Source organism: Capricornis sumatraensis, chromosome 6 (assembly GCF_032405125.1).
Source record: "Capricornis sumatraensis isolate serow.1 chromosome 6, serow.2, whole genome shotgun sequence".
Classification (NCBI taxonomy): domain Eukaryota; kingdom Metazoa; phylum Chordata; class Mammalia; order Artiodactyla; family Bovidae; genus Capricornis; species Capricornis sumatraensis.
This window is the reverse complement of record NC_091074.1, coordinates 114306704-114329731: the sequence shown is the minus strand read 5'-3', so window position 1 is coordinate 114329731 and position 23028 is coordinate 114306704. Positions and strand designations below refer to the sequence as shown.

Genomic DNA, 23028 nt, shown 5'->3' with positions numbered 1-23028 from the left:
AGGGTCCTCTCCGCTCTATTCACTACTGCATTGCTCGTGCCTCGAAAGTGCTTGGGTTCAGGATGGGAATCAACAAATACACTCCCAGAAAATGAACTGATGCGTGAACTATAAAGTTTCTGAGCTTGTTGATGGGGGTTCTGAGTACGTGGAATCCAGAGAAAGAGACTTAGGGTTTGATTTGTAAAATGTGGACTCATATTCACAACAGTTTCCACCGAGATCATATGGAATATATCCTTGTCTTGCTGTGCTATGCAGTCTTTAGTCATTCTTCTGTGTCCAACTCTTTGCGACCCTGTGGACTGTAGCCCTCCAGGCTCCTCTGTCCATGGGGATTCTCCAGGCAAGAATACTGGAGTGGATTGCCATGCCCTCCTCCAGGGGATCTTCCCAACCCAGGGATTGAAACCACGTCTCCTGCACTGCAGGCAGATACTTGACTGTCTAAGCCACCAGGGAAGCCCATGAATACCGGAGTGGGTAGCCTGTTCCTTTTCCAGGGGATCTTCCCTACCCAAAATCAAACCAGGGTCTCCTGCATTGCAGGTGGATTCTTTGCCAGCTGAGTTACCAGGAAAGTTCCTACTTCCCTTATCATTATTCATTTACTCCAAGACTTATATTGAGAATACCAAGGATGTGAGGTCAAATAGAGATTGTGTCGGCACCTTAATAGGCCTGAATATGAAAGAATTGATAGATTAATTAATTTGGACAGACAAATAAGCTGGTGGGGAGAAACAACTTCTGAGAATATTTCTAGCTCTAAATCAGTGATTCTAAGAACAGAGAGGCACAACCAGAATAGGGGACACAGAAAAATTTGTTCAACTAGAGAATGAATAATTAATAGCGCTAGCATTAAAGCTGATGGAACTCCGTGCAAACCCCAGCAATAGTTATACTGTTTGATAGCTGTGTAGACTTTCAGTTTTAGGTTCTGATCTGTAATTTGGGGTCTAGGACCACCTACTTTGTGGAGCTGTTGTGCAGATTTAGTCAAATAAGATCACCTAAGCAAAGACCTTAGTATATGTATTTGACATATAGTAGCTACTTACTAAATTGCCACTTCTCCATTTCTCTTCAACTGCTAAACCCTTTCCCATTCTTTATTCAAGAATCATTCAAAAATATTTACTGAATGCCAACTGTGTGCCTGGAATTGTTCTAGGCACTTGGACCGCACCAGCGGATAAAGAGGCAAAAATCCAGTCCTCAAGGAGTTTAATATTCCTCAGTTACAGCTCAGTTCTTCCAAGTTTGGGTTAGAAACCACTGAATTGACAATGGATAGATGAACAGATAAATTGATGAATAATGAAAGTGAGCTGCTATCTGCTGTTCCTGGTTTGCTTTATATCTCACTTTCTTTAAGCCAAAACGGTTTACTTTTATCCAGAGTCTTTATTTATTAGAGACAACTGGAGATTCAATACAGACCCAAGGAGCATGGTGCCCAGTGCAGAAGCACTTGGCAGTCAAGTCAGAAACAGAAGTATCCTCACTCCTTCCCAGCCAGACACAAAAAGACCTGGCCATGTATTCCATGTTGCTGGACTCCAAGAGCAGGTCTCAGGGACGGTCTGGGGGCTGGTAGCCTGTGAACTGTAATCCTGTCTTCTGCTTTCTGTATCTTGAACTTCAGCCAGCTTAGATGCAGGTCTGAGCTCTAAAATTCTGCCTCTGCGTTATTACAGCAGGTGGAGTACTGTGGCTAAGAAGGTGAGATTTGGAATTAGACCTGGGTTTTAAACCTGACACTGACATTACCAGGCTTCCCTGGTGGTTCATTGGTAACAAATCTGCCTGCTAATGCAGGAGACACGGGTTCTGATCCCTGGTTGGGAAGATCCCCTGGAGGAGGAAACAGCAACCCACTCCAGTATTCCTGCCTGGGAAATCCCATGGCCAGAGGAGCCTGCTGGGCTATAGCAAAAGAGTCGGACACAACTGAGCAAAAACAACTACTGCCATTACCAGCTGTATTAGGTCGGATAATTCACTCTTCTGAGCTTTGGCCCTTTTTTCTGAGCTCTACCTGCTTCATAAAGGCACTTAAAGCAGAGTCAACATTCAGTAAGTGGTTATTAGATTATTAGTGTTATCATTATCCACAAACTACACCTTTCACTAGGAAAAACCAGTGAGGTCCATGCTGGGTACTGAGTCAGAGATAAATAGTCTCTGCCGAGTCCTTTTACTATTAAAAAACAACCAACCAGAGAGAATGAATCACCTAAGAACAACTATCCACAGAGAAAAGCTTTATATGTTGTCCCCTCACTTTATAGGTAGAAAAAAAAAAAAAAAAACAAAGGTGAAGCAACGTGCCTTCATGTCACATGGTGAGTTAGGAGTGGAGTCAGCGTGGGTCCCCTTTTCCTCTGTCAGTGTCAGGCCTCATTTAATGGAGAGCTTCCACTTAAGGGAGACAGTCCGCAGTTCTGCCTTGTGCTGGCCAAGAGCAATCAGTCTACGAGAAGCGTCCATTGGGTAAGCACAGAAGCCTCTCCCTTCATCAATGTCATACCTTGGGAAACTATCTCCAGTATAGATAACAGAAAGAATAAATATTTTTGTTGAGAGAAAAAAATGAAGACAAAGGTCAAAGGGAATCATGTAATGGGTTGAGTCAGGGAAGAAAAAGAAAGCATTTTTTCTCTCCCTCCTCTTTTTCTCCAAAACAGTCTTTATATAGAACTTGTCTAAGAGCCAATTTATTTGATATGGAAAAAATGTGAAAGCAGTGAAACACACACACACACACACACACACACACACACACACACACACACAAAGAGGTATTTGTGTTGGAGTTTAGAACTCAAATTACCAAGAGATAAAGGAGTTGAAATAGTAGGTTGACTTGGAACGATATTTTATTTTTTCAGAGTCTCAGAGAACTTTCAAGTCAGGAAACGGAGCCTGGCCCAGCCCAGGTCTCCAATAAATTCCTTGGGACTCAAGAAAGACAAAGAGGAAAAGGTCAATGCAGGACTCAATCTAGCCCTTGTGTCTGCAACACAGTCGGGGCCAAAGACACATTTGTTGAGGATGAAAGGACAAATGGTACACAGTCTGGACCTGAAGAATGATTTGGGAAGCAAATTGGCCTGGGACTTGGCACGTTTACCAAGTGGTTAAGGTCTTCAGCAATCCAGTGTGAGTGTCTACGGAAAGAGGACTGAGTCATCTCTGAAATCTACAGCTCCCAGCACAGACTACGGCACGTAGAATGTTCTCGATACGTACTTGTAAATTGAATGAGTAGTCAGTCATATGAGTAAAGAGAACTTGGAGCTTCCTGGGGCTTAGAGATCAGTGAGAATAATAACTAGTAAACTTCAAACAGCATCAGAACCATCTGGAGATGTCCTGTATGTACAGTTTCCTAGTCAGCAGTCTGGGCTGGGGCCTAAGAACCTGCCCTTTCTAAATTCTCAGATCCTGTTGATGTTGCTGGTCTGGGTCACACTTCAAGAGCCTGCTTTGGTGCAGAGGTTCTTAAACTTGGCTGCAAGTTCGAATCAACCAGTGAGATGTTTAAGGCCTAAGGGCTATGCCTCATTTTCCTATTAAACCAATATCTGGGGCAGGACCAGGGGGAAGGAGGAGCTGGGGATGTAAATGAGCTGGAGATGATTTTAAACTGTCCTTAAGTTTTGTACTGTGCCACTCAGTCTGAGAATCCCTCATCTAGCACAACCTCCCCCTCATGGACGTAACGCCTCCGAGGTCCAGAAAGAGTAAGTGACTAGTCTAAGAACATACAGCAAGTTAGTGGCTTAGCTGAGAAGAGAACGCAGTGTGCTTTTACTTCTTTAGTGCAATCTACCATCCCGCACTTAACAACCCATGCTAGCTCTTACAGGCTCACAGCTCCAGGCTAAACAAAACAAAGCAAAACAAAACAAAAACAGAGCTGTGTCTAAGTTGAGGTTTTAAGACATCTAGTATTTCTTCTCTTCCTTGTTTTACACAGAAATGTTAAGTGGATGCATATTTATAGAATTTTACCATTCTAGACAAGTGAGGAGATGGAAGAGACAGGGTTATGGAGGATTCTCAAGGCAAGACGGTCTTTTAAGTACATCCTCAAACACAAACCAAGGGCTCCCTCTGAGTTCTTAAACAGATGTTCTTCATCTCGGAGTCAATGAACGGGCAAGATTTGCTTGCAATGTGCACGTTAATTGCCGGCCTTGTAAAAGGAAGTGCTGGTAAAGTGTCTGAAAGTGGTTCTGTCTCTTAAAGAGATTAAAAGTTTCCTCCAGAACTTGGTTTCTATTAATAACTGGCTTAGCACATATTTTCAAACAGACAGAGCAGAGATTGTGTCTTATATCATCTTAGAACCAAAGAAAGTGCAACAAAAGGCCCATAGTTACCATCGACTTCAACATTTTCATCAGACAGACAGTAAATCAAAACTCAAAGAAATTGACTGATTTATCTAGCATGAGTAAGTGGACCAGCTGGGGCTAGACACAAGGTGTCTGACTCCTGAGCTATTGTTTTTTTCAGTTCTGAAAATGTTCCGTATCTATGTTGCTTGCACATAGAAGAGATGAGGTTCAACAGGTATGACTTCATAGACTCTTGGTATCCACACTAGGTGAGGCTAAGGCTCTCTCATTTGTTAAATTAGAGCAGAAACTGGAATCACATCTTTAATTGAACAGTGGTTAAGTGCACTGGCTTTGGAGCCAGGATGAATTCCAATCCTGATCTCACCATTTCCTAAGTATGTGATCTTGGACAAGTGACTTCACATCTCTAAGCTACAGTTTCCTTCGGTAAAATGAGAAGGAGACTAGGGCTGTGATTGTGGAGAGGATGAAATAAGTCAAAGATGCAAAGACATTAACCCATGGCTTGGCAGAGAGGAAAAGCACTAATGGCTTCATAGTAAGGGGGTGCCTGTCATGAGGAAGAAGTGATAGAGAGACAGCTTGAGAAAGGAATATTAAGAACAAACATTATCTCACATCCAAGCGACGAGTACCCAAAAAGAATGGAGACCCAGAGCTGCAAGGGCGCCGAAGAATCACATGGGTATGAACCTCTCTTCTACATTGGAAAACCAAGACGGTTACTGGTTATGCTCACCTGCCATCATCATCCCACTCCAGCACTCTTGCCTGAAAAATCCCATGGACGGAGGAGGCTAGTAGGCTGCAGTCCATGGGGTCGCTAGGAGTCAGACACAACTGAGCGACTTCACTTTCACTTTTCACTTTCATGCATTGGAGAAGGAAATGCCAACCCACTCCAGTGTTCTTGCCTGGAGAATCCCAGGGACGGGGGAGCCTGGTGGGCTGCCGTCTATGGGGTCGCACAGAGTCGGACACGACTGAAGTGACTTAGCAGCAGCAGCAGCCATCATTATTTTTAAGCAAACATCTGGGAACATGCCCAGTTCCCAGCCAACCTGCTGTAACTTCACCCTTTCCTCAAAAAGCAACCACAGTGCAGGAATACACTTCCATGTAATCTAAAAAGGAGATCATTAGCAAACTCTAGTTCTTGTATTTTCATTACCAATAAATGACTTTCTCATTGCTAATCTCATCCAACCTCCTTCGTTTCACTGTTGGGAAAAGTAAGCTACAGAGAGGTGAGAGAGGCTGAGAGTCCCAGGTTAGACCTGCCACCAGCATTCGGGACTCGAGGTTCCTGGTCTGCTGGCCTCCCCACCATATCAACTCACCCAACGCCAGTGACAAATCCCCAGAGATGAGTCTGTCTGTGATCACCCTCCTTCCAGTGCAGGACACTCTGACCCTCCTCACATCCCTCTGCAACCCCCCGCCCCTCACCTGATCATCTCCCTGTGCAGAGAGCACACTTACGTGTCTGTGAACCTTCTACTGAAGTGCAGGGTGGAGGCCACGTCCACCTGGAGAGGAGGATCCCGAACCACCTTGTACTGCAGCAGCTTACACTCCAGGCAGAGTGGGCTGTCTGCCACGGAGGTCAGCATGGCCGCGTCAATCTCCAGGTGCTCGTCCAACGTGTAGATCTGGACGCCGTACACCTCCTCGTCCACATCCTGGAGCTTGATGGTCAGCGGGACATCACAGAAGATGTTCTGAGGCCCCAGGGAGATGTTATTCCCACTGATACCCAAGAGTTTGATGTCATTGACAGCCCCACTAGAGTCCCAGTCGGTGGAGACAAAGGTCACCCAGACGGTCAAAGACTCGGGGACCACGGGGTAGCGGAATCTCAGGTCAAGGTGGCAGCCCTGGGGCTCAGGGCAGGCTGGAGGGACCGTGTGTGGGTTGACGGCTGAATTGGGGCTCCAGGTACGGACGCTGGACTTACAGGGCTGCTCGACATCTGGATGACCTGTGGACAAGAAATGAGGATATGAGCTCTGGAAAGTCCTCGGAGTTTCCTGCAGCCCTCAGGAGACATGGCCAGATTAGGACTCAGAGGGAAGGTAAAAAGAGAGGGAAGATTCTCAGTGTCTTGGTGAATCTGCTACAGCACTCCTGCTCATTCCTACCCCAGTGACGTGGATCTGAACGAACTGGATCATGAGATGTTTGGTCAAAATTACCTTCAAATAAGTTGCTTACGATGGAGTCGCTGCCCAAACTATCCCTCCTCGTCTCTCACTTGATGGAAAGAAAGAAGGGATGCATGCTAAACACCCACTGTGTCCTCTGAACCAGTTTAATTCTTGCAAGGACTCATTTCTGAGGTGAGGCCACTAAGGCTTAGAGATGTGGAGTGAACTAACCAGAGTCTCACAGCTTGGTGTGTAAAAGTCAGCACTAGAGCCCAGCTCTGTCTCATCCTGAAGTTCCTCATTCTCCAGATGGAACGCGAGAGCCGCTAACTAAACTAGACTCCCTCTGGTACAACCTGCCTGTAAGGACAGAAGGACCAGAAACCTCCAGCGAAGAGGAGGTGAGTTATGATAGCTTCCGCCTCTTGGGCTGAATTTCCATGGAGGAAACTGTCTAGAACCCTGAATGGCGGAGCTGGAACGCAGCCCTGGAGCCATCTTATCTCCTGCCTCCCCTCCTCCACATGAGGTCATTCCATGCCACGGAGCTTCTCTGAGCCCTGTCCAGCCGGACTCGGGGAGGGGAGGGCTGCTTGGGAGGGGGGAGAAGGAAGGAGAGAGTCTTCCAGTCTTTCTCCAGGGAGACGATGCCTCATCCCCACTGATCTCAGCCTGAGCAGTGACTTCTGAATTTTTCTCGGCTGAGATCATTAGTCCTAGACCCTCAGAGAACTCTCCTTTGCACTGCTGAGAAAAGTAATCAGGACTCAGTGCAATGACTGGCTTTGATTTATGTAAGGATGTCTAGCAAGAGATACACATCGGCTGGTGAGGGGAGGATGGGAGATCTCAGGTTGTCCTGTGAGCCACATTTTTTTCCCCCCTTTAAATCAGTGGTTGATAGGGGTGGAGGTGCTGGATATTTCAAAAGCAAAAGGGGGAAAAAACCCATCAATCTTAGCCTGAAAAGGCTTTATGATAATGTCACAGCATAATAGGAATCACCACAGTATGAAAACTAGAAACTGGTTTTGGGTGGAAAAGCTATTCCAGTGAAAGCTGTTAAGTATCTCCAATCCCCTTGCCTCTGCCCAGCCAAGGGAGTAGAGAGATGATGTCCAGGGATGGGAAAGAGAAGAGAAAAAGAGGAGGGAGAATGGGCAAGGGAGGAGAGGAGGGGCCAAGGACAAGGAAAATTGAAAAGACTCTTTAGATACAACACATCAGAACAAGAAGAGATGGACACGACTACAAGGTTCCCTCCACCTTTCCTTGGCCAACTTCATTTATTACCTGCGGCAAATGCTGGATAAAAGAGACCAGCTGTTCAAGTCAAAGGCACAAATAAGGCTGGAGTCGTTCTTCCTGTCAGTTCTCCAACCCAAAGAGCTCCCGAATCCTTTTGACTTTGTGGGTCTTTTGGTACTCAAGTAGCACGTAATCAGTCAAAAAGCCTTATCAAGGGCAGGGTTTCAATGCATACAACGCACATTCCTTAGCCATTAATGTATTCATCTGATTCTCAGCAAAATCCTGTAAGATGGTTGCATTTTTGCCTTTGCTTGGCAGCTCTGTTTCGCTCGGTTGCCACGCTCAATGCTTTATACAGTGCCTGGCACAGCAACAGGGAGCACAGCGCACACTCGGTAGATATTTCAGGGAAGACTCTCTTAGTGTGTTCAACAGAGCTAAAGAAGTGAAGGATCCACGGACTACGGGAGCCTGCTAGGTCGTGGTACGTTCCAGGTGAGCACCCCCCTGTCCCCTGCCATGGGTTCTCCTGGAGCTGACAAGGAATGGAGAGATCTTTCTCCCTTCCTTGGAGAAAATGACTTTCAGTGGTGGGAAGCCACAGGAGGGCAAAGATGACAAATCCGCTTGGCTCCGACTTTCATCCCTGGTTTCTTGTTAATCAACAGAGAGACCAAATGCTTTCCAAAGGATAAGAAACTAAGCTTGATCATTATGCTCAAATAAGTAAATAGGACTAGAAATATTAGCAAAGTGTGAGCTTGTCTGGTTATCAGAACAAACTTCTAGATGTAAAAAAAAAAAGTTTCAAGGGGCACTGAGTCCCTTTCATAACACCAGGCTTCACACACTGACCACCCTCTGTGCGCTGGGCACTGTGCCAGGCACGTTACATGCCTCAACTCTTTTCATCCTGCCGATAAGTCTATGGCGTTGGTCTTATGAAGCTCATTTTACGGAAGAGGAAACAGCCTCCGATGGTTAAGTAATTCCATGGTGGGGAGCAGAATACTTGTGATACTGTGGGTCCAGAGAGCATGTCAAACTTTGAAGGAATAAAACATGGGTTACAATACCAATTATACAGCTTCTCACCATATCACCTACTCCAACGATGTCTACCCGGCAAGGGGTACTATAAAACTCAAATGGGATGACATAGTTGATAGACGAACATATTCACAAATACATTAGCTCTGCTTCGACACATAAGGAAGAATTAACAAGTGAAAGCCTGGGAAGAGGAGATATTCCAAGCAAAGGGAACACTTGAGAGAGAAAGTAAAATAAGATGATTGTGGTTTTGAGTGCAGTGGGAAAGCAGTAAGTGGTAAGGCCGGCAACATAAGCTGAGCCCACATTACGAAGGGTCTTGTGTGTCACTTTAAGGAAACTGAACTTTATGCTAAGACAGCTGGAGAGTTAGTGAAGACTTTCAAGCAACCAAATGAAGGTTGTCTTTCAGAGAAACCAACGTTTAGAGTCACAGATACTCTCCATCCACCCATCTATCCATCCATTCATCCACCCTTCCACCCATCCCTCCATCCATCGGTCCACCCACCCACCGACCCACCCACCCATCCATCCATCGGTCCACACACCCACCGACCCACCCACCCATCCATCCATCGGTCCACCCACCCACCGACCCACCCACCCATCCATCCGTCCACAGAACGGCTGCCTCTGTCTGTGCCCAGGGCTAGGTTATAGTCCCTGGAGCTTCCAGTCTAGTGAAATCAGTTAAGAAAATACTGTATCAGTACAGATAACACACAACTCTTGCCTGTACCAAGGGACCATGAGGGGCCATGAGGACACCTCAGAGTCCCTAAGGAGGAAAAAGGAAGACACCCAGGAGACTGATAAGCTGGGTGGTGACAAATTTGGGAGAAGGGTTGAGAAAAGGAAAGGGAAGGAAAGGTGGGGAGGAGGAGGAAAGATAGGGGAGGGGAAAAGAGGGAAGGGAATGGGAGGGAGGGTGGGAGGGAAGGAAGGGGAAAGGAAAGAAAGGAGGGGGCAAGGAATAAAAGTGCACAGGAACTGTGCCTTCACCACAAGTACATACCTTTTTACGTGAAAAGCCACATGTTTATATAAGCTATCCACTAGAGATCAGGCAACAGACGTGTGTGAAATATATTTATACAAACCCACACTGATTTAAATGTACATTTATGACAATCTGTACAGACGTCTATTGCATATCTTTGTGTATATACACTGCAGCTGTTGACACAAACACTGTTTATAAAAACTCGGTGCCAAGTTTTTTCTAGATGTATACTTCAGCACACCTGAAATATTCTGCGCACAAAAATGGGGAAAAGATTCACACAAGTGAGAAAAAAATGAAAACAGCCAGTGCCATTCGTTACCCTCTCACGGAAAACCCAGCAGTTGCAATGTATTATATGCTTGCATAAGTGATCTGAACTGAGATTTGAGTCAATCAGATCTAGCTATCTGATTCCTGAGCTACGAGCGTATCGTGGTATTGAATCTCTCAGAAAATATTCATCTGTGAAGTACAGTGTTTGCTCAAGAGAAGGGAAAATAGGGGTTTTTTTGGTACAACTACGTTCTGTGGCCAAAGGCAAGAATTTCTGTGATTATATTTTTCCTGAAGTTCACAAGATGGAGTTAGTGGACCATAGTGTATATGCCATAAATATTTGTTAAGTGAAGAATTTTCGATCTTGTTAATGTGGAGTTCAAACTATGAGGTTGTGGCTCTGTGGAATATCCTAGCTGGAAAGGACATTCTGTTGATAAGATGCTATCTTCATAGAAGCAAAGTGACTCACTCAAGGGCACAGAGCTCACTGATGGCCAGGCTCAGACCAAAACCTCCACCCCGTCATTCTCCCCACCCCCACGCTCTTTCCCCTACCCCAAAGATACGTCTGGCATCGCTCACAGACCGGGGAGTTTTACGTTTGAGAAGTCCAAAAACTTAAACACGCAAAGATAAATAGGATGAGAATGAGTTGAGAAAAACATTGCAGAGCTTGGCTCATGGAAAAGTTTATTTCTTCAAGAATATTAAAAGGGTCTGAGCCAAATGGATCACAGAGCCTGTAATAGGATGCTCTAAAAAAAGAACAGTGTCTTTTCCTGGCCTGCGTGTACTAAATTTGCATATCCTATAGGAAACCCAGGGCTGCTGGGTTTTCTTGGAGGCCTGAGTCAACTCTGGGTACAGGGCAGGTGGTTCAACACTTCAGGGGGGCTCTGCTCCACAACCCCTGTTTAAGAGGGTCAGGGATGAACCAGGAGCAGACCTAACCAACTGATAGTTTGGTTGGATCGTGGTGCAGGGTGATACCAGGGAATTACTTCATTCATTCAAGTGGCAGAACAAACTTAGATGATTTTAGCCAGAAAAGTCACAGGGTAGTCTTGCTACTCCATCCACCCAGTGTGCACGTGTGTGTGTTCAGTCATGTCTGACTCTTTGCAACACCATGGACTGTAGCACACCAGGCTCCTCGGCGCATGGAGTTTCCCAGGCAAGAATACTGGAGCGCGTTGCTATTTCCTACACCAGGGGATCTTTCTGACCCAGGGATCAAACTCACACTTCTTGCTTGTTCTGCACTGACAGGTAGAACTCTTTACCACTACGCCACTTGGGAAGCCCCATCGTCCTCCCAGATCTCTTTCAATTCCACTGACTCTTCTCCAATCTCACTGCCATTGACCTCAGCCAGGCCACCACCATACCTCTCCTGGGTTCCTACAACAGCCACTTAGATGTACCCTCCTCTCACCCACCCCCAACCCCACCCCAGGTCTACTCAACCCCCAACCTCTTCATCACAGAGCAGACCAGGTGATCTTTTATAACAGGCACATCTCACCATCTCCCAGACCCCTGCCAAGGCACGTGGCATCTCCTTACGACCCTCAGAATAGTCCAAACCCATCCTCATCTGGTCATTACACATCTCACTCCAGCTCAACTGTCTCCTAGTCTACACCTTTCTCTCCATACCCATTTAAGTTCCTACCCCATTATCTGTTCTTGTACATAGTATCTATGTCATTACCATATTGTAGATTAAAACTGAGAGACTTGAAAACACAGGAACACATACGTATGCATCCCATTAGCTATCTAAGCAGTAAGACATCACGTGCCATGCAGTCGTTGGGAAGCACCGCTGGACACTCAGGAGAGAAAGCGAGTGAAAAAGGTAAACTGTGTCATAGTATTATTATGAAAATATCTTTTCCTTGGAGGACACACTAAGAAGACTTAGGAGGCCCTTAAGTCTCCAGATCACACTAAAATAACCAGTGCTCTCAACAGTCACCTCCTCTCAACAGTCACCTCCTCTCACATTCTTAAATGCACCTTGCTGACTGATATGCTGACGGTTCCTTGGCGGGGCGTAAGTCTCAGTTTGGGGGGAGGTCCCCCACTTCCTACTTGTCTCCCCACACTCTATAGGTCTATCAGCACCAGCTTCATCACACCAGATGGAGAACGCTCCCGGATACTCATCTGACTCTCCTATTAGATAGCCAGCTCTGCAGAGTCCCCATGCCCAGCACAGTGCCTGCCTGGCGCATAGTCCCTGCAGTGGGCAGAGAGGAGATGGGTTTGTTCCTTGCATGGAAGAGACACAGAGCTTCTTCTGGGAGAACCCAACGTGGGTTCAGTTTGGGTGAAAAAGCCACCACTGCAGATTTCAGGAAGAACTTTCTAGCAGATGGCACTAGAATGGGGAGACCAAGGAAATACATGAGCTGGTGCTGGGTGCACACAAAGGGGATTCCTGCCCAGAGTGGGAATTGGGGCCGGGTGACCCCAGGCATCCCTTCCATGTCTGACAGCCCGTGATTCTGTGAGGCCGAGCTGGGGGCTCCTCCCAGGCACCCCTTGGGCTTTCCATTCCTGATGGGTCTGTTTAGAGTTCCCCAGTTCGACCCTCCTTTTTATTTCAAGCTACTTTAGAAGATATTAGAGCATAGCGCTGCCATTTTTCTCCCTCACGTTTCCTCTCTGATCCTTCTCCCTTGCTTTATTCTATCTCTGGCGTTCTCTTTTTCAACCTTCTTTCTAAAAATATAAAGGAGAACGGGGGAGTTCTCACTGAACCTCAGTGAAGAGTCGGATTCTGCTTCCTCAGGTAGCTGGGGGTCCCTACCCAAAGACGGTTGGCCTGAGCCGCCCCGCAGAGCATGAAGAGGGATTTGGGTGGGGGGCTTCTGTGTGGACATCTCCGAGAGCAACAGAGGGTGAGACAGAGGGCTGAGAGGGGGTGCGGGGTTTCTGCCAGCCTGGCTTCAGGGACTAGACCTGTGCCTTGAAGAAAGAGACACCACAGAAGGACCCAGAATGGGCAATTGGCCATGAGATTTGCTATGTTGCAAGCTGTCTTGCTTCAGGGCCAAGTGACAGGGCGACAAAGCATTGGGTGAAAGACACTTTCTTAATCTCTCTAGAAAACCGAGGGGCTGTGGCAGTGAGTGTAAGGGAGCAGAGACTGTTGGTCTGCAGGGAGGCCTGGGAGACTGCCCCACCCCTAGCATGGAAGGTCTGTGGGTGGAGTCCACAACCATGGCCGTCCTGAGGTGCTTCCCTCCAGTGTCTTGCTGATACACGGATTCTGACAAGGAAATGACATGGCAGGAGTCCGAGAGGAAAAACTGGGGCACGTGGAAGACTGCCTTGGGTATTCCCAGGAATAACTGCAGAAGAATCAAAGGCTCGTGATGCCCTGAAGTCCTCCAGTATGAGTGTTGATTCTGACGTGAGCTTGTTTGTACCCACAGGCTGTCAAGGTCTAGGCCACAGACAAACACACACACACACACACACACACACACACACGGTGTCTTATCAGGTACGTGGCCTTGGGTATTTGATTCCTTAGGGGCTTTGCTTCTTCATATGTAAAGTGGGATGACACACCCAGGACAGTTCAGGTGCTTAAAAAGGCTTATGCTTAACAAATGCATGAATACTGGCCTTGGTGGAGGGGAAAGGGCACACGCTCCTAGCAATACAATGAATAAATTCTTCAGCTCCAATATACAGCATGGTGACAACAGTTGCCAATACTGTATTGAAAAACTGCATAACAACTAGATGTTAAACATTCTCACTGCTTTCCCCCCCTGCAAAAAAAAAAAAAAAAAAGAGAAAGAAACGTGTGCAGTGACAGGTGTGGTGACTTTAAAATAAATGTGTTCTGCCATGCTAAGTTGGTTTAGTCATGTCTGACTCTCTTCGACTCCACAGACTGTAGCCCACCAGACTCCTCTGTCCATGGAACTCTCCAGGCAAGAATACTGGAGTGGGTTGTCATTTCCATTCAGGGGATCTTGCCGACCCAAGGGTCTATCAGTCATCACATTGTACACCTTAAATCTACACAATATTAAAAGTCAATTATATCTCAGAAAAAATTCATTTTTGGGGGGGTCAGAAACAACAGACCTAAAAAGAAAAAAAGAAATACTGGGCTTTCAGGGCAATCTTAAGATCAAATGAGATGGTACATGCTGCTGGTAAGTCATTTCAGTCGTGTCCGACTCTGTGCGACCCCATAGACGGCAGCCCACCAGGCTCCCCCGTCCCTGGGATTTTCCAGGCAAGAACACTGGAGTGGGGTGCCATTTCTTTCTCCAGTGCATGAAAGTGAAAAGTGAAAGTGAAGTCTCTCAGTCGTGTCTGACTCCTAGTGACCCCATGGACTGTAGCCCACCAGGCTCCTCTGTCCATGGGATTTTCCACGCAAGAGTACTGGAGTGGGGTGCCACTGCCTTCTCTGGATGGTACATGAGAAAGACCATTAAAATCACAAAGCTCTATCTACATTGAAAGAGTTCTTTGCATACCCAACCTGCAAAAGAGCCCCCAGCCTGGCTTACCTTCTGCTTCCCGAGGACTCCAGTGTCCTGATGGGCCGCAGGGCATCGGGGAGGAGGCATTGAAAGCAAACTGCACCAGGAATCTCCCTTCCAGGCAAAGGTCACATGCTGATCCCAATTCTCTAGGAGGCCAAGGAAAGAAGGAAATGCACCGACTTAGGAACGGTTGAATGAGATCCCAACTCAACTGAGCCAAAGGTGTAGGTGACAACAACTGCTCCCCTATTGTCCTTATTCTCCCCTGGACTACGAGGAGAGCCAACCAGTCAATCCTAAAGGAAATCAACCCTGAATATTCACTAGAAGGACTGATGCTGAAGCTCCAGTACTTTGACCACCTGATGTGAAGAGCAGACTCATTGGAAAAGATCCTGATGCTGGGCAAGACTGAAGGCAAAAGAAGGGGCCAGCAGAGAATGAGAGACTTAGACAGCATCACTGACTCCATGGACATGAGTTGAGCAACTCCAGGAAATAGTGGAGGACAGAGGAGCCTGACGAGCTACAGTCCGCAAGGTCACAAAGAGTCGGACGCAACTTAGAGGCTAATCAACAACACTAAATCCTCCCTATCTTTGTCAGAGCTTCCAGAATATGACCATAAGTGAAATTCCTCCCCACCACCCAGGAGGGCCTTTCTTGGGTCTAAGCGTCTTCTGTTCTGATGGTGGACACACTTAAATTTAAAGCAGACCAAAATCAACAGGTGAAAGGCTTACTGCCTGCACTATTTCTTCATTTCATCAATGATTAAAAGTTCCACTGCAGATTTGATATATGGTTGTGAGAAAATCTTTTACCCATCAGACCTCAAATTTTATTCTTTTAACAACCTCTGTCTGGTACCTACTATGTGCAGGAATTATCAGGATCCCAGGTATTAAATAGGAAGAAGGAATGGTTCAGTTCCTTCAGCTGAAAACGACTGGGCTGAACTAGACAGTGCTTAAAGAACCTTCTAGCACTGACATTCAGGGGATAGATGAGTCACTCTTGGATTTTACAGTCAAAAGCAGTTTCCTTACCATGCCATCTAATTCACTTCAGCAGCTTTCCAAGGGGCAAGCCAATCCCTCAATGGGACAAACCCCAGCAGTGGAATATGACAGTGGCTTTCCCCATCAGCTAGTATCTTATGTGTCTGGATTCAATCTCCCTTTAACCACAACAGCCTTTGGGATCCTACTTGTTCTCCAGACTTGGCCCCTGTTCAGGAGATAGTTGCTAGGGAGAGAGAGGGATAATAGCCCTCTTCTCCTGTACTAGGGTGAGCAAGCCCAAAACTCTGAAAATCTGAGCAACTTCTACAGAGCGAGTGGAGGGGGAAAATATCAAGAAAGGTCATAGCCCAACCCATTATTTCTCAAAATGCAATGGTCCTGCCAAAATCTCCTTCCTAAAAGAATCACCACCCTTCAACAACGTGAAAGACACAAGGGAGGGACCCAATCTCAAGCCTTAGGGCTTTTGCTTCACAGAGAAGCTCCACAGGGAAGCTCCACAGCCCCGGGGCTCACATGCTTGCTAACATCACAGTCTGCAGCTGGTCCTCGTTCCTCCTCCACCCAGCTGCCAGGGAGCTCATCCCCAAACCTAAATCTGAATACTTTCTGCCTCTGCTTATCTGCTAATATGGTGACCAACATGTGTAGTTGCTGGATGGATAGATGGATAAATACCAGTCACTCCAACATGTTGCTAAGACTCATGACTAACCTGGTCTAGACCCTCAAATTGCATATTCTGCATCATCAGCTTTATCATCAGAAATATGAAATCATACATAGGTATAATTTTATACGCACACTAATATTTAGTGATAGGAGAATGACTGAACAATCTAAGGTCAGTCTGCTCAATGAAACAGTAAGCAGTTGGTACGAACACTCAAAGATCATTAAAATTTATGGAAAATGTGTTATAATGTTAAGGGAAGAGTCATATTCAAAACTGTACCTTATAGCAGCATCTCAATGCTGTTCAAACACCGTAACATGACAAAACACTACCAGAAGCTATTTCTAGGTGGTGGAACTCAGGCTGATTCCTCTCTCCCTACTTCCATTCCTTCTGGTTTTCTGAACTTTCTCTGTATTTTTCAGTATGTATGAGGTGTTCTTGAACTAGCAATAATGATGATTATACAAATGCACCTGGAGGCAGAGGATGAAGGGTGGAGAGAGAGTTGCTCAGCACCAGTCTGGTTCCATTACAATGACCACAATCCACGCATAGCAGCTCAGAGTCACAGGACTGGCTTTATGACGACAATGAGATTACAAACATCCTTGTATGAATCCAGATTGCACTGATCTTAATGGTAACTGAGCTTTCTACTCTAGATGCCTTGCTTTAGAGGAAATGCATGTAGTCACCTGTACTTCACTGAGTTCTTGACAACTGTAGGTTCCCTATAAATACTTTGATGAATTAATAAAATGTCATCCACCTGACAGTAAATGGGCCTTATTTACACAGAGTTCCACAAAGTGCATTCCCTCATGCTCAATCATGGGTTCGCATGTTCATTCACTGGATACTCATTGCACACTCTGGTTGCTAGCACTGTGCAGCTACCAGACATTAACCAACCACGGGAGAGGAGATTTGATGTGGTACCTGCCCTCACAGACCCTGCAATCCAAGCAGAGGCAACAGTCCATAAACCAACAGGAAAATAATGTGTATAAAGTACAGGTTGAATCGCTGCTAGAAGGAAAGTCGTTAGGTGATGTAGGCGAGACTAACGAGGGGTTGTGCAGGGCTTCAGATGGGCGCAACGCTGGCGGACCTTAGTGTAGGTATGACGAAGAACGACACCGACAGCGGGAGTGAAGCAGCCCGGGCTCAGTCTAACGGTATGGAAAGGACCGAGGCGGGAGGACGGCCTTGGTCCATAGAGGGCCTGAAGGAAACTCGAGTGGCAAGAGTCAGAAATGAAAGACAGGGCAGTAAGAGAGCCAGTGGGCAAGCAGGCAAGGACCACAGGGTGGAAGGCTCTGCAGACTCCTTGCAGATTACACATAAAAGCAATGGGAAGGTACTGGAGCGTTATAACATGGGTGACATGATCCAGTTGACATTTTTAAAAGATCAGCCTGAGTGACGAATGAAGAATAAATCGGGAAAAGAAGAGCACAGGGAAAAGCAAAGTCAGGAAATAAAGAGCAAAGGTGTGATCCTGTATATGGTGGGTGACGTTCCCATTTTACAGACAAGGAAACTGAGGATCATGGGTACAGAGTAACTATACCAAGGTCAAAGCTCAGAAAGTCACAGTCAAAACACACTTTACCAAAACCATGCCATATCCTACACATTCAGGGTATGTAAAATGTGTTTCTAACCTTTGGCATTTATTTGATTTTAATGGGCACCTGTACCTACACAGACAGAAACACACACACACACTGAAATCATAGAAACACAGGATGCTAAAGGATGCTAACACTGGAAGAGATCGCCTTTCTTACTCAGGGTCCATGAGAATTAAAGTTTAAAGCTCCAAATCTGTGCCATCTACTTCAGCAGCCCCTAGTAACATGTGGCTATTCAAATCTAAATGAATTAAAATTAATATAGAATTCACTTCAGTTCCTCAGTTACACTCGTCCCAGTTCAACTGCTCCCGAGCCACAGTTGGCTTCTGGCCACCGCACTGGATATTACAGAAAGTTCTACTGGGCTTCTCTAAGGTATCCACTGTACAGAAGGAATTAAGCTCTCTCCTAGGCATCTAGAATGGTACTAGTTAGGTACTGTCCTCAGGAGAATTGAGAAAATAGTCAGTCAAGTCATTTTCTACGTTCTGAGACTTGGAAGAAGAACCTTGGCTGAGAAAGCCTAGATTCCCTTTTAGTTTACAGGTCAGAAAACTGAGGCCAAAGAGGAAGAAGAAACGAAGTTGCAAAGACTTCAGACTCAGATCTCTTGGTTCCCAGTCCAGCATTCTTTCTACTATATACCACAGCCCATTGTTCAGAAAACTGAAACCATCCAGTCAACACATGTTTGCAAAACAGATAAAAATGAAGGAGTTAAAAAAGCCAAGGGTGGCCTTGAATTATTTATTCAGTTGCCCATGTGTGAGGACACCGGCGGTGGGAGGATCTGAGTATGTTTTTTTAAGGAAAACCCTTGTATTCTCTTCGACCACAGATGTGAGGAACAGCAGGAGGACATGACGATGGCCAGGGGCTAGAGGTTGGCATTGATGAATGGAGTGGAAAACATCAGAGATTCTGCAGGGAAAGAGGATTTCAAGTAGCTCAACAGCTCTGAAAAACTTTGTACAAGATGGGAGCTAGTGTTTCCTGAGCATAGAGTGTGTGTGCCAGGCATATCACACATGTCATCTTATTAAATTCCCCACAGAAGCTAGGTGGAGTGGGTATGGTTAGCACTTTTTATGGAAGAAGACTCAAGAAGGCCAGAAAGGATCAGAGGGGTGAGACAACTCACCCAAGGTCCCCTAGGCTGGGAGTGGTAAAGCAGAGTCTGGAATACAGACCGCTTGACATCAAAGCTTGTGCACTTTGTACTAAGTCAATTTCCATGAGTACGAACTCCTTGTGTATGGGAGATGGATAGATTCATTTCTTTAAAACAATTTATTGAACTTGCTGACCTACTTCCTTCAGTCACAGACTATAGTCTACATAGCTGTTAACCCTAATTAGATATGTTTCTAAAATGTCAGTTTTAATTTAACATATGATAACTCCATTATGAAATCTTAGACGGAACAGAATAGCTATTGTATGAGCCTCAAGTACCAACTGACTATAGGTTATTAAAAACATACTGATTGAAGCTGAGGGCCCCATGTAATAGAGACACATCTCATTACACAACAATTAACCCTCCAATAGGTTTCCAACAATCAGATGGTATTTATTTAATGGACAATAACTGCTTTATGGAATACAAATTGAATACACACACAGGAAGCTTCATTTACAAAACTTCCATTTTTAAGTGGAATCGAGGCTAAGGCTTGACCAAAAGTCTGATACTTCTCATCGCCACAGAAAAAATAAATAAATCCACGGGCTGCTGGAAAGGCTGCTCCGAAGTGTCACATAAGGTTTCCCAAACCCAGCTCTGAGCTCCCAGTGAGGGCGGCTGGGGCAGAGGAAGGGGGTTTCTACAGAGCATCTAAGGAGTGGCTTTCCTTTCTCCATGATCACATTCATCCAGCTGTCAAAGAAGGTTCTCGATTCAAGGACTGATAGTACTGAAGGAAAACTGGAGCCCAAATTTAATAGTGGTGCCCTGATCTAATATATTATTATGCACACACACACATCCTTGTGAGAGTTCCCTGCCACATTTTATGGCCTGTATAAAGGGGGGAGTAACACCTCCTTCATAATTCAAGGTTTGGAAAAACTTAATGAAAGAACATGTGAGCCTGAGATGAGACACTGCAAAATGTGGGTCGGAGCCTGGCTCCCACCACTTTCTACGGGCTTCTGGCCAAATCTCTTTGCCTCTTTGAACTCCAATCCCTTTCTCAGCTGGCAAATGAAGAAGTTGATTCCCCTTTTACAGAAATTACTGAAGAGATGAAATGAGATTGTACAGCAAGCATTTAGTATAGAATCCAGAGCAGAGTGAGCAATTGATAAACAGCATGCACAACCCTTGAGTAATATTAATTCTTCATCAGTTCAGTTCAGTTCAGTTCAGTTGCTCAGTCATGTCTAACTCTCTGCGACCCCATGAATGACAGCACACCAGGCCTCCCTGTCCATCACCAACTCCCGGAGTTCACTCAGACTCACGTCCATCAAGTCAGTGATGCTATCCAGCCATCTCATCCTCTGTCGTCCCCTTCTCCTCCTGCCCCCAATCCCTCCCAGCATCAGAGTCTTTTCCAATGAGTCAACTCTTCGCATGAGGTGGCCAAAGTACTGGAGTTTCAGCTTTAGCATCATTCCTTCCAAAGAAATCCCAGGGCTGACTCCTTCAGAATGGACTGGTTATTATTTCCACCATCGTCAATATTATATTATCATTATTGAATAAAACATTCCCAAGAAGGACTGGGAGGGGGCAAAAATACTAATCCACACTAATTTATAGCCAAGTTCCAACCAAATTAAGTGTCAACCTGTTCGTACATCTTCATGATCCTTTAAAATCCCCTAAAGCTTCAGTGCCTTGGGGAGACCCAATGTTGAAAGGCACCACAAGAAATGATTTCATTCATGTTTCCACCTTCAGACCACTGAGGCATCATTAGACCCACCTTTCAGTGGAGTATAAGACTCAGGGGGAGAAACTGACTTGCCCACGGCCATACGGCTAGTAAGTAACTGATAGGAGCTCAACTAAGGCATCTTGTGCGCTGATTTATCATCCCCTGATCTTCTAAAAAGACTACCTTCAGTTCTATTAAACACCAAAGGCAAAGATGCTCATTATACAAAAATACATGTGTATATATATATGCATGTGTACCCTTCATGTTTAATGTACCCTTCTTATATTGTACTGTGTGTATACAAAGGTGTTAGCTCATTAACCAGAGGCAGGTTAAACGCCCAAGCTCATGAGATGTGACCAGCACCTCCATTCCAGACGAGGTTCAGGCGACAGAAGTTTCCAGGTTTTTACCAATAAAATACAGCTTACTATTCACCACAGAAATTATGCATCATTACTCATCAATTTCTGTTAGCAATCACTTATGGATTCCCTGACCCCCATATCTACAACATGTCTGTACGGAGCAGCCGCCGAGCCAGTTAGTCCTTGAGTGGGTGTGTTATTCCTTTAGTCGTGTTCAACTCTGTGCGACCCCATGGACCGGAGCCCACCAGGCAGGCTGCTCTGACCATGGGATCCTCCAGGCCAGAATACCGGAGTGGGTTGCCATTGCCTTCTCCAGGGGATCTTCCTGACCCAGGGATCGAACCCGGGTCTCCTGCATTGCGGGCCGATTCTTTACCATCTGGGCACTTGTGGGCACTTGTTAAACAAGAGCAACAATAAAAGACAGAGAAATCCCTCTCCAAGGCTGCTTCCCTTCCAAGTTTCCCTCTTCTTGGCAGGAGAGAGAGAGAGGGATCAACGCTTCACAGGCCACACTCACCTTTCAAAGACGTGGCCGTCGATGGGAGGGAACCACTCCAGCATCACAGAGTCGGTCGTGTGGCCCACGACCTGGGGGGCGAGGGCGATGGGCGCCGGCTTCCTGGAGGGCTGCCAGCCTTGGTACGCCAGGTCCAGGTAACAGTGCATTCTGGCGACTTGATTGGGTGTGAAGGAGTCGGTGCAGTCGTCATCTGCAAGCAGGCAGAGGGAGAGAGAAGCACCTCATTGCACGGACGGACAGGCAAGAGAATGATGATGCCTCCCGGGCGGCCCGGAAGCCAGCACCCTGGCCCTTGCCAACTGGGAGCGGGCCTCTTCCAGTGCTCGAGAGTTAATGGTCTGTGAACAAATTAGTGCAGTCATCACGTCTGCAGACAGGTGAGAGGGAGCATTAGGAGGGGGAGGGCGGATGGGACTGAAAAGGCACGTCGCGGGTAAGGACAAGGGCAAGACGAGCCACTTTCCATGGGCCCCCATCTACCGGTCAGTAAGTTCCAGCCAATCAGTCAGGAACTCTCACTCATCCACTCGTGTCCCGTCTGTCTGCTCACTCATTCTTTCACATGCTTACTTGTTCCTTCACTCCCACCTTCACATTTGCTCATCGGCTCGTTCATCAATTCTGCCCCTTACTGATGCAGCGATGCTGCCTTCCAAACCAGCCTTCTGAGCATCGATTCTATACCCTCTGCTTGAAGCCAAGGGCCACGGAAACCTACAACACTCCTGCTGTTGAGGAGCTACCGGTCTAGCTATAGAGCAAAGGTCAGTTTGCTGTGTGGCTCAAGGTGGTTATAAGGCTGTTCAAGTTTGTGACGCCAGTCCCCGACGACAAGGCGATACGTGTGTTGAGGAAGATGGATAAACTGGAGAGGCTTCTGGGGGAGGTCCTGGAGGTCAACCAGGTTACACCGTTAAGACTGGGGAAGAAGATGAGGGATGGCAGAAGGGGCAGCTCAGGACCACAGCAGCGATGAGCCCTGGGCAGTGAGCACAGGGAGGCTCGGAAGTAGTCCAGGCTCAGCACCCAGCTTCCAGTGTCCACGGCAGGAATGCAAGGACAATGACACCTCCTGCACAGTGCTGTCGCTGGACACAGACTGTGGGCTTAGTACATGCTTCGTACATGGGATACTGTGCTTTGGGCATGTGTAACTCTCCCATTAGTTTTGGAGTAAATACTCTGATTGCTCCATTTCACAGAGGAGGAACCTGAGGCTGAGAGAGGTCTCACTACTTTTTAAAGATCACAGACCGAGGGGCAG

General features: G+C 46.4%; 1 protein-coding gene across 1 annotated transcript in view; it reads right to left on the bottom strand.

Annotated features, from left to right (window-relative positions):
• Positions 1–23028, bottom strand: part of PAPPA (pappalysin 1) — a 254703-nt gene that overhangs the window by 164067 nt on the left and 67608 nt on the right. Inside the window, exons 5-7 of the mRNA XM_068974426.1 lie at positions 21762–21954; positions 14663–14784; positions 5859–6357 (exon numbers count right to left, since the gene is read on the bottom strand). Coding sequence (XP_068830527.1) covers positions 5859–6357; positions 14663–14784; positions 21762–21954 — 814 coding nt within the window. The remainder of the gene's footprint in view (positions 1–5858; positions 6358–14662; positions 14785–21761; positions 21955–23028) is intronic.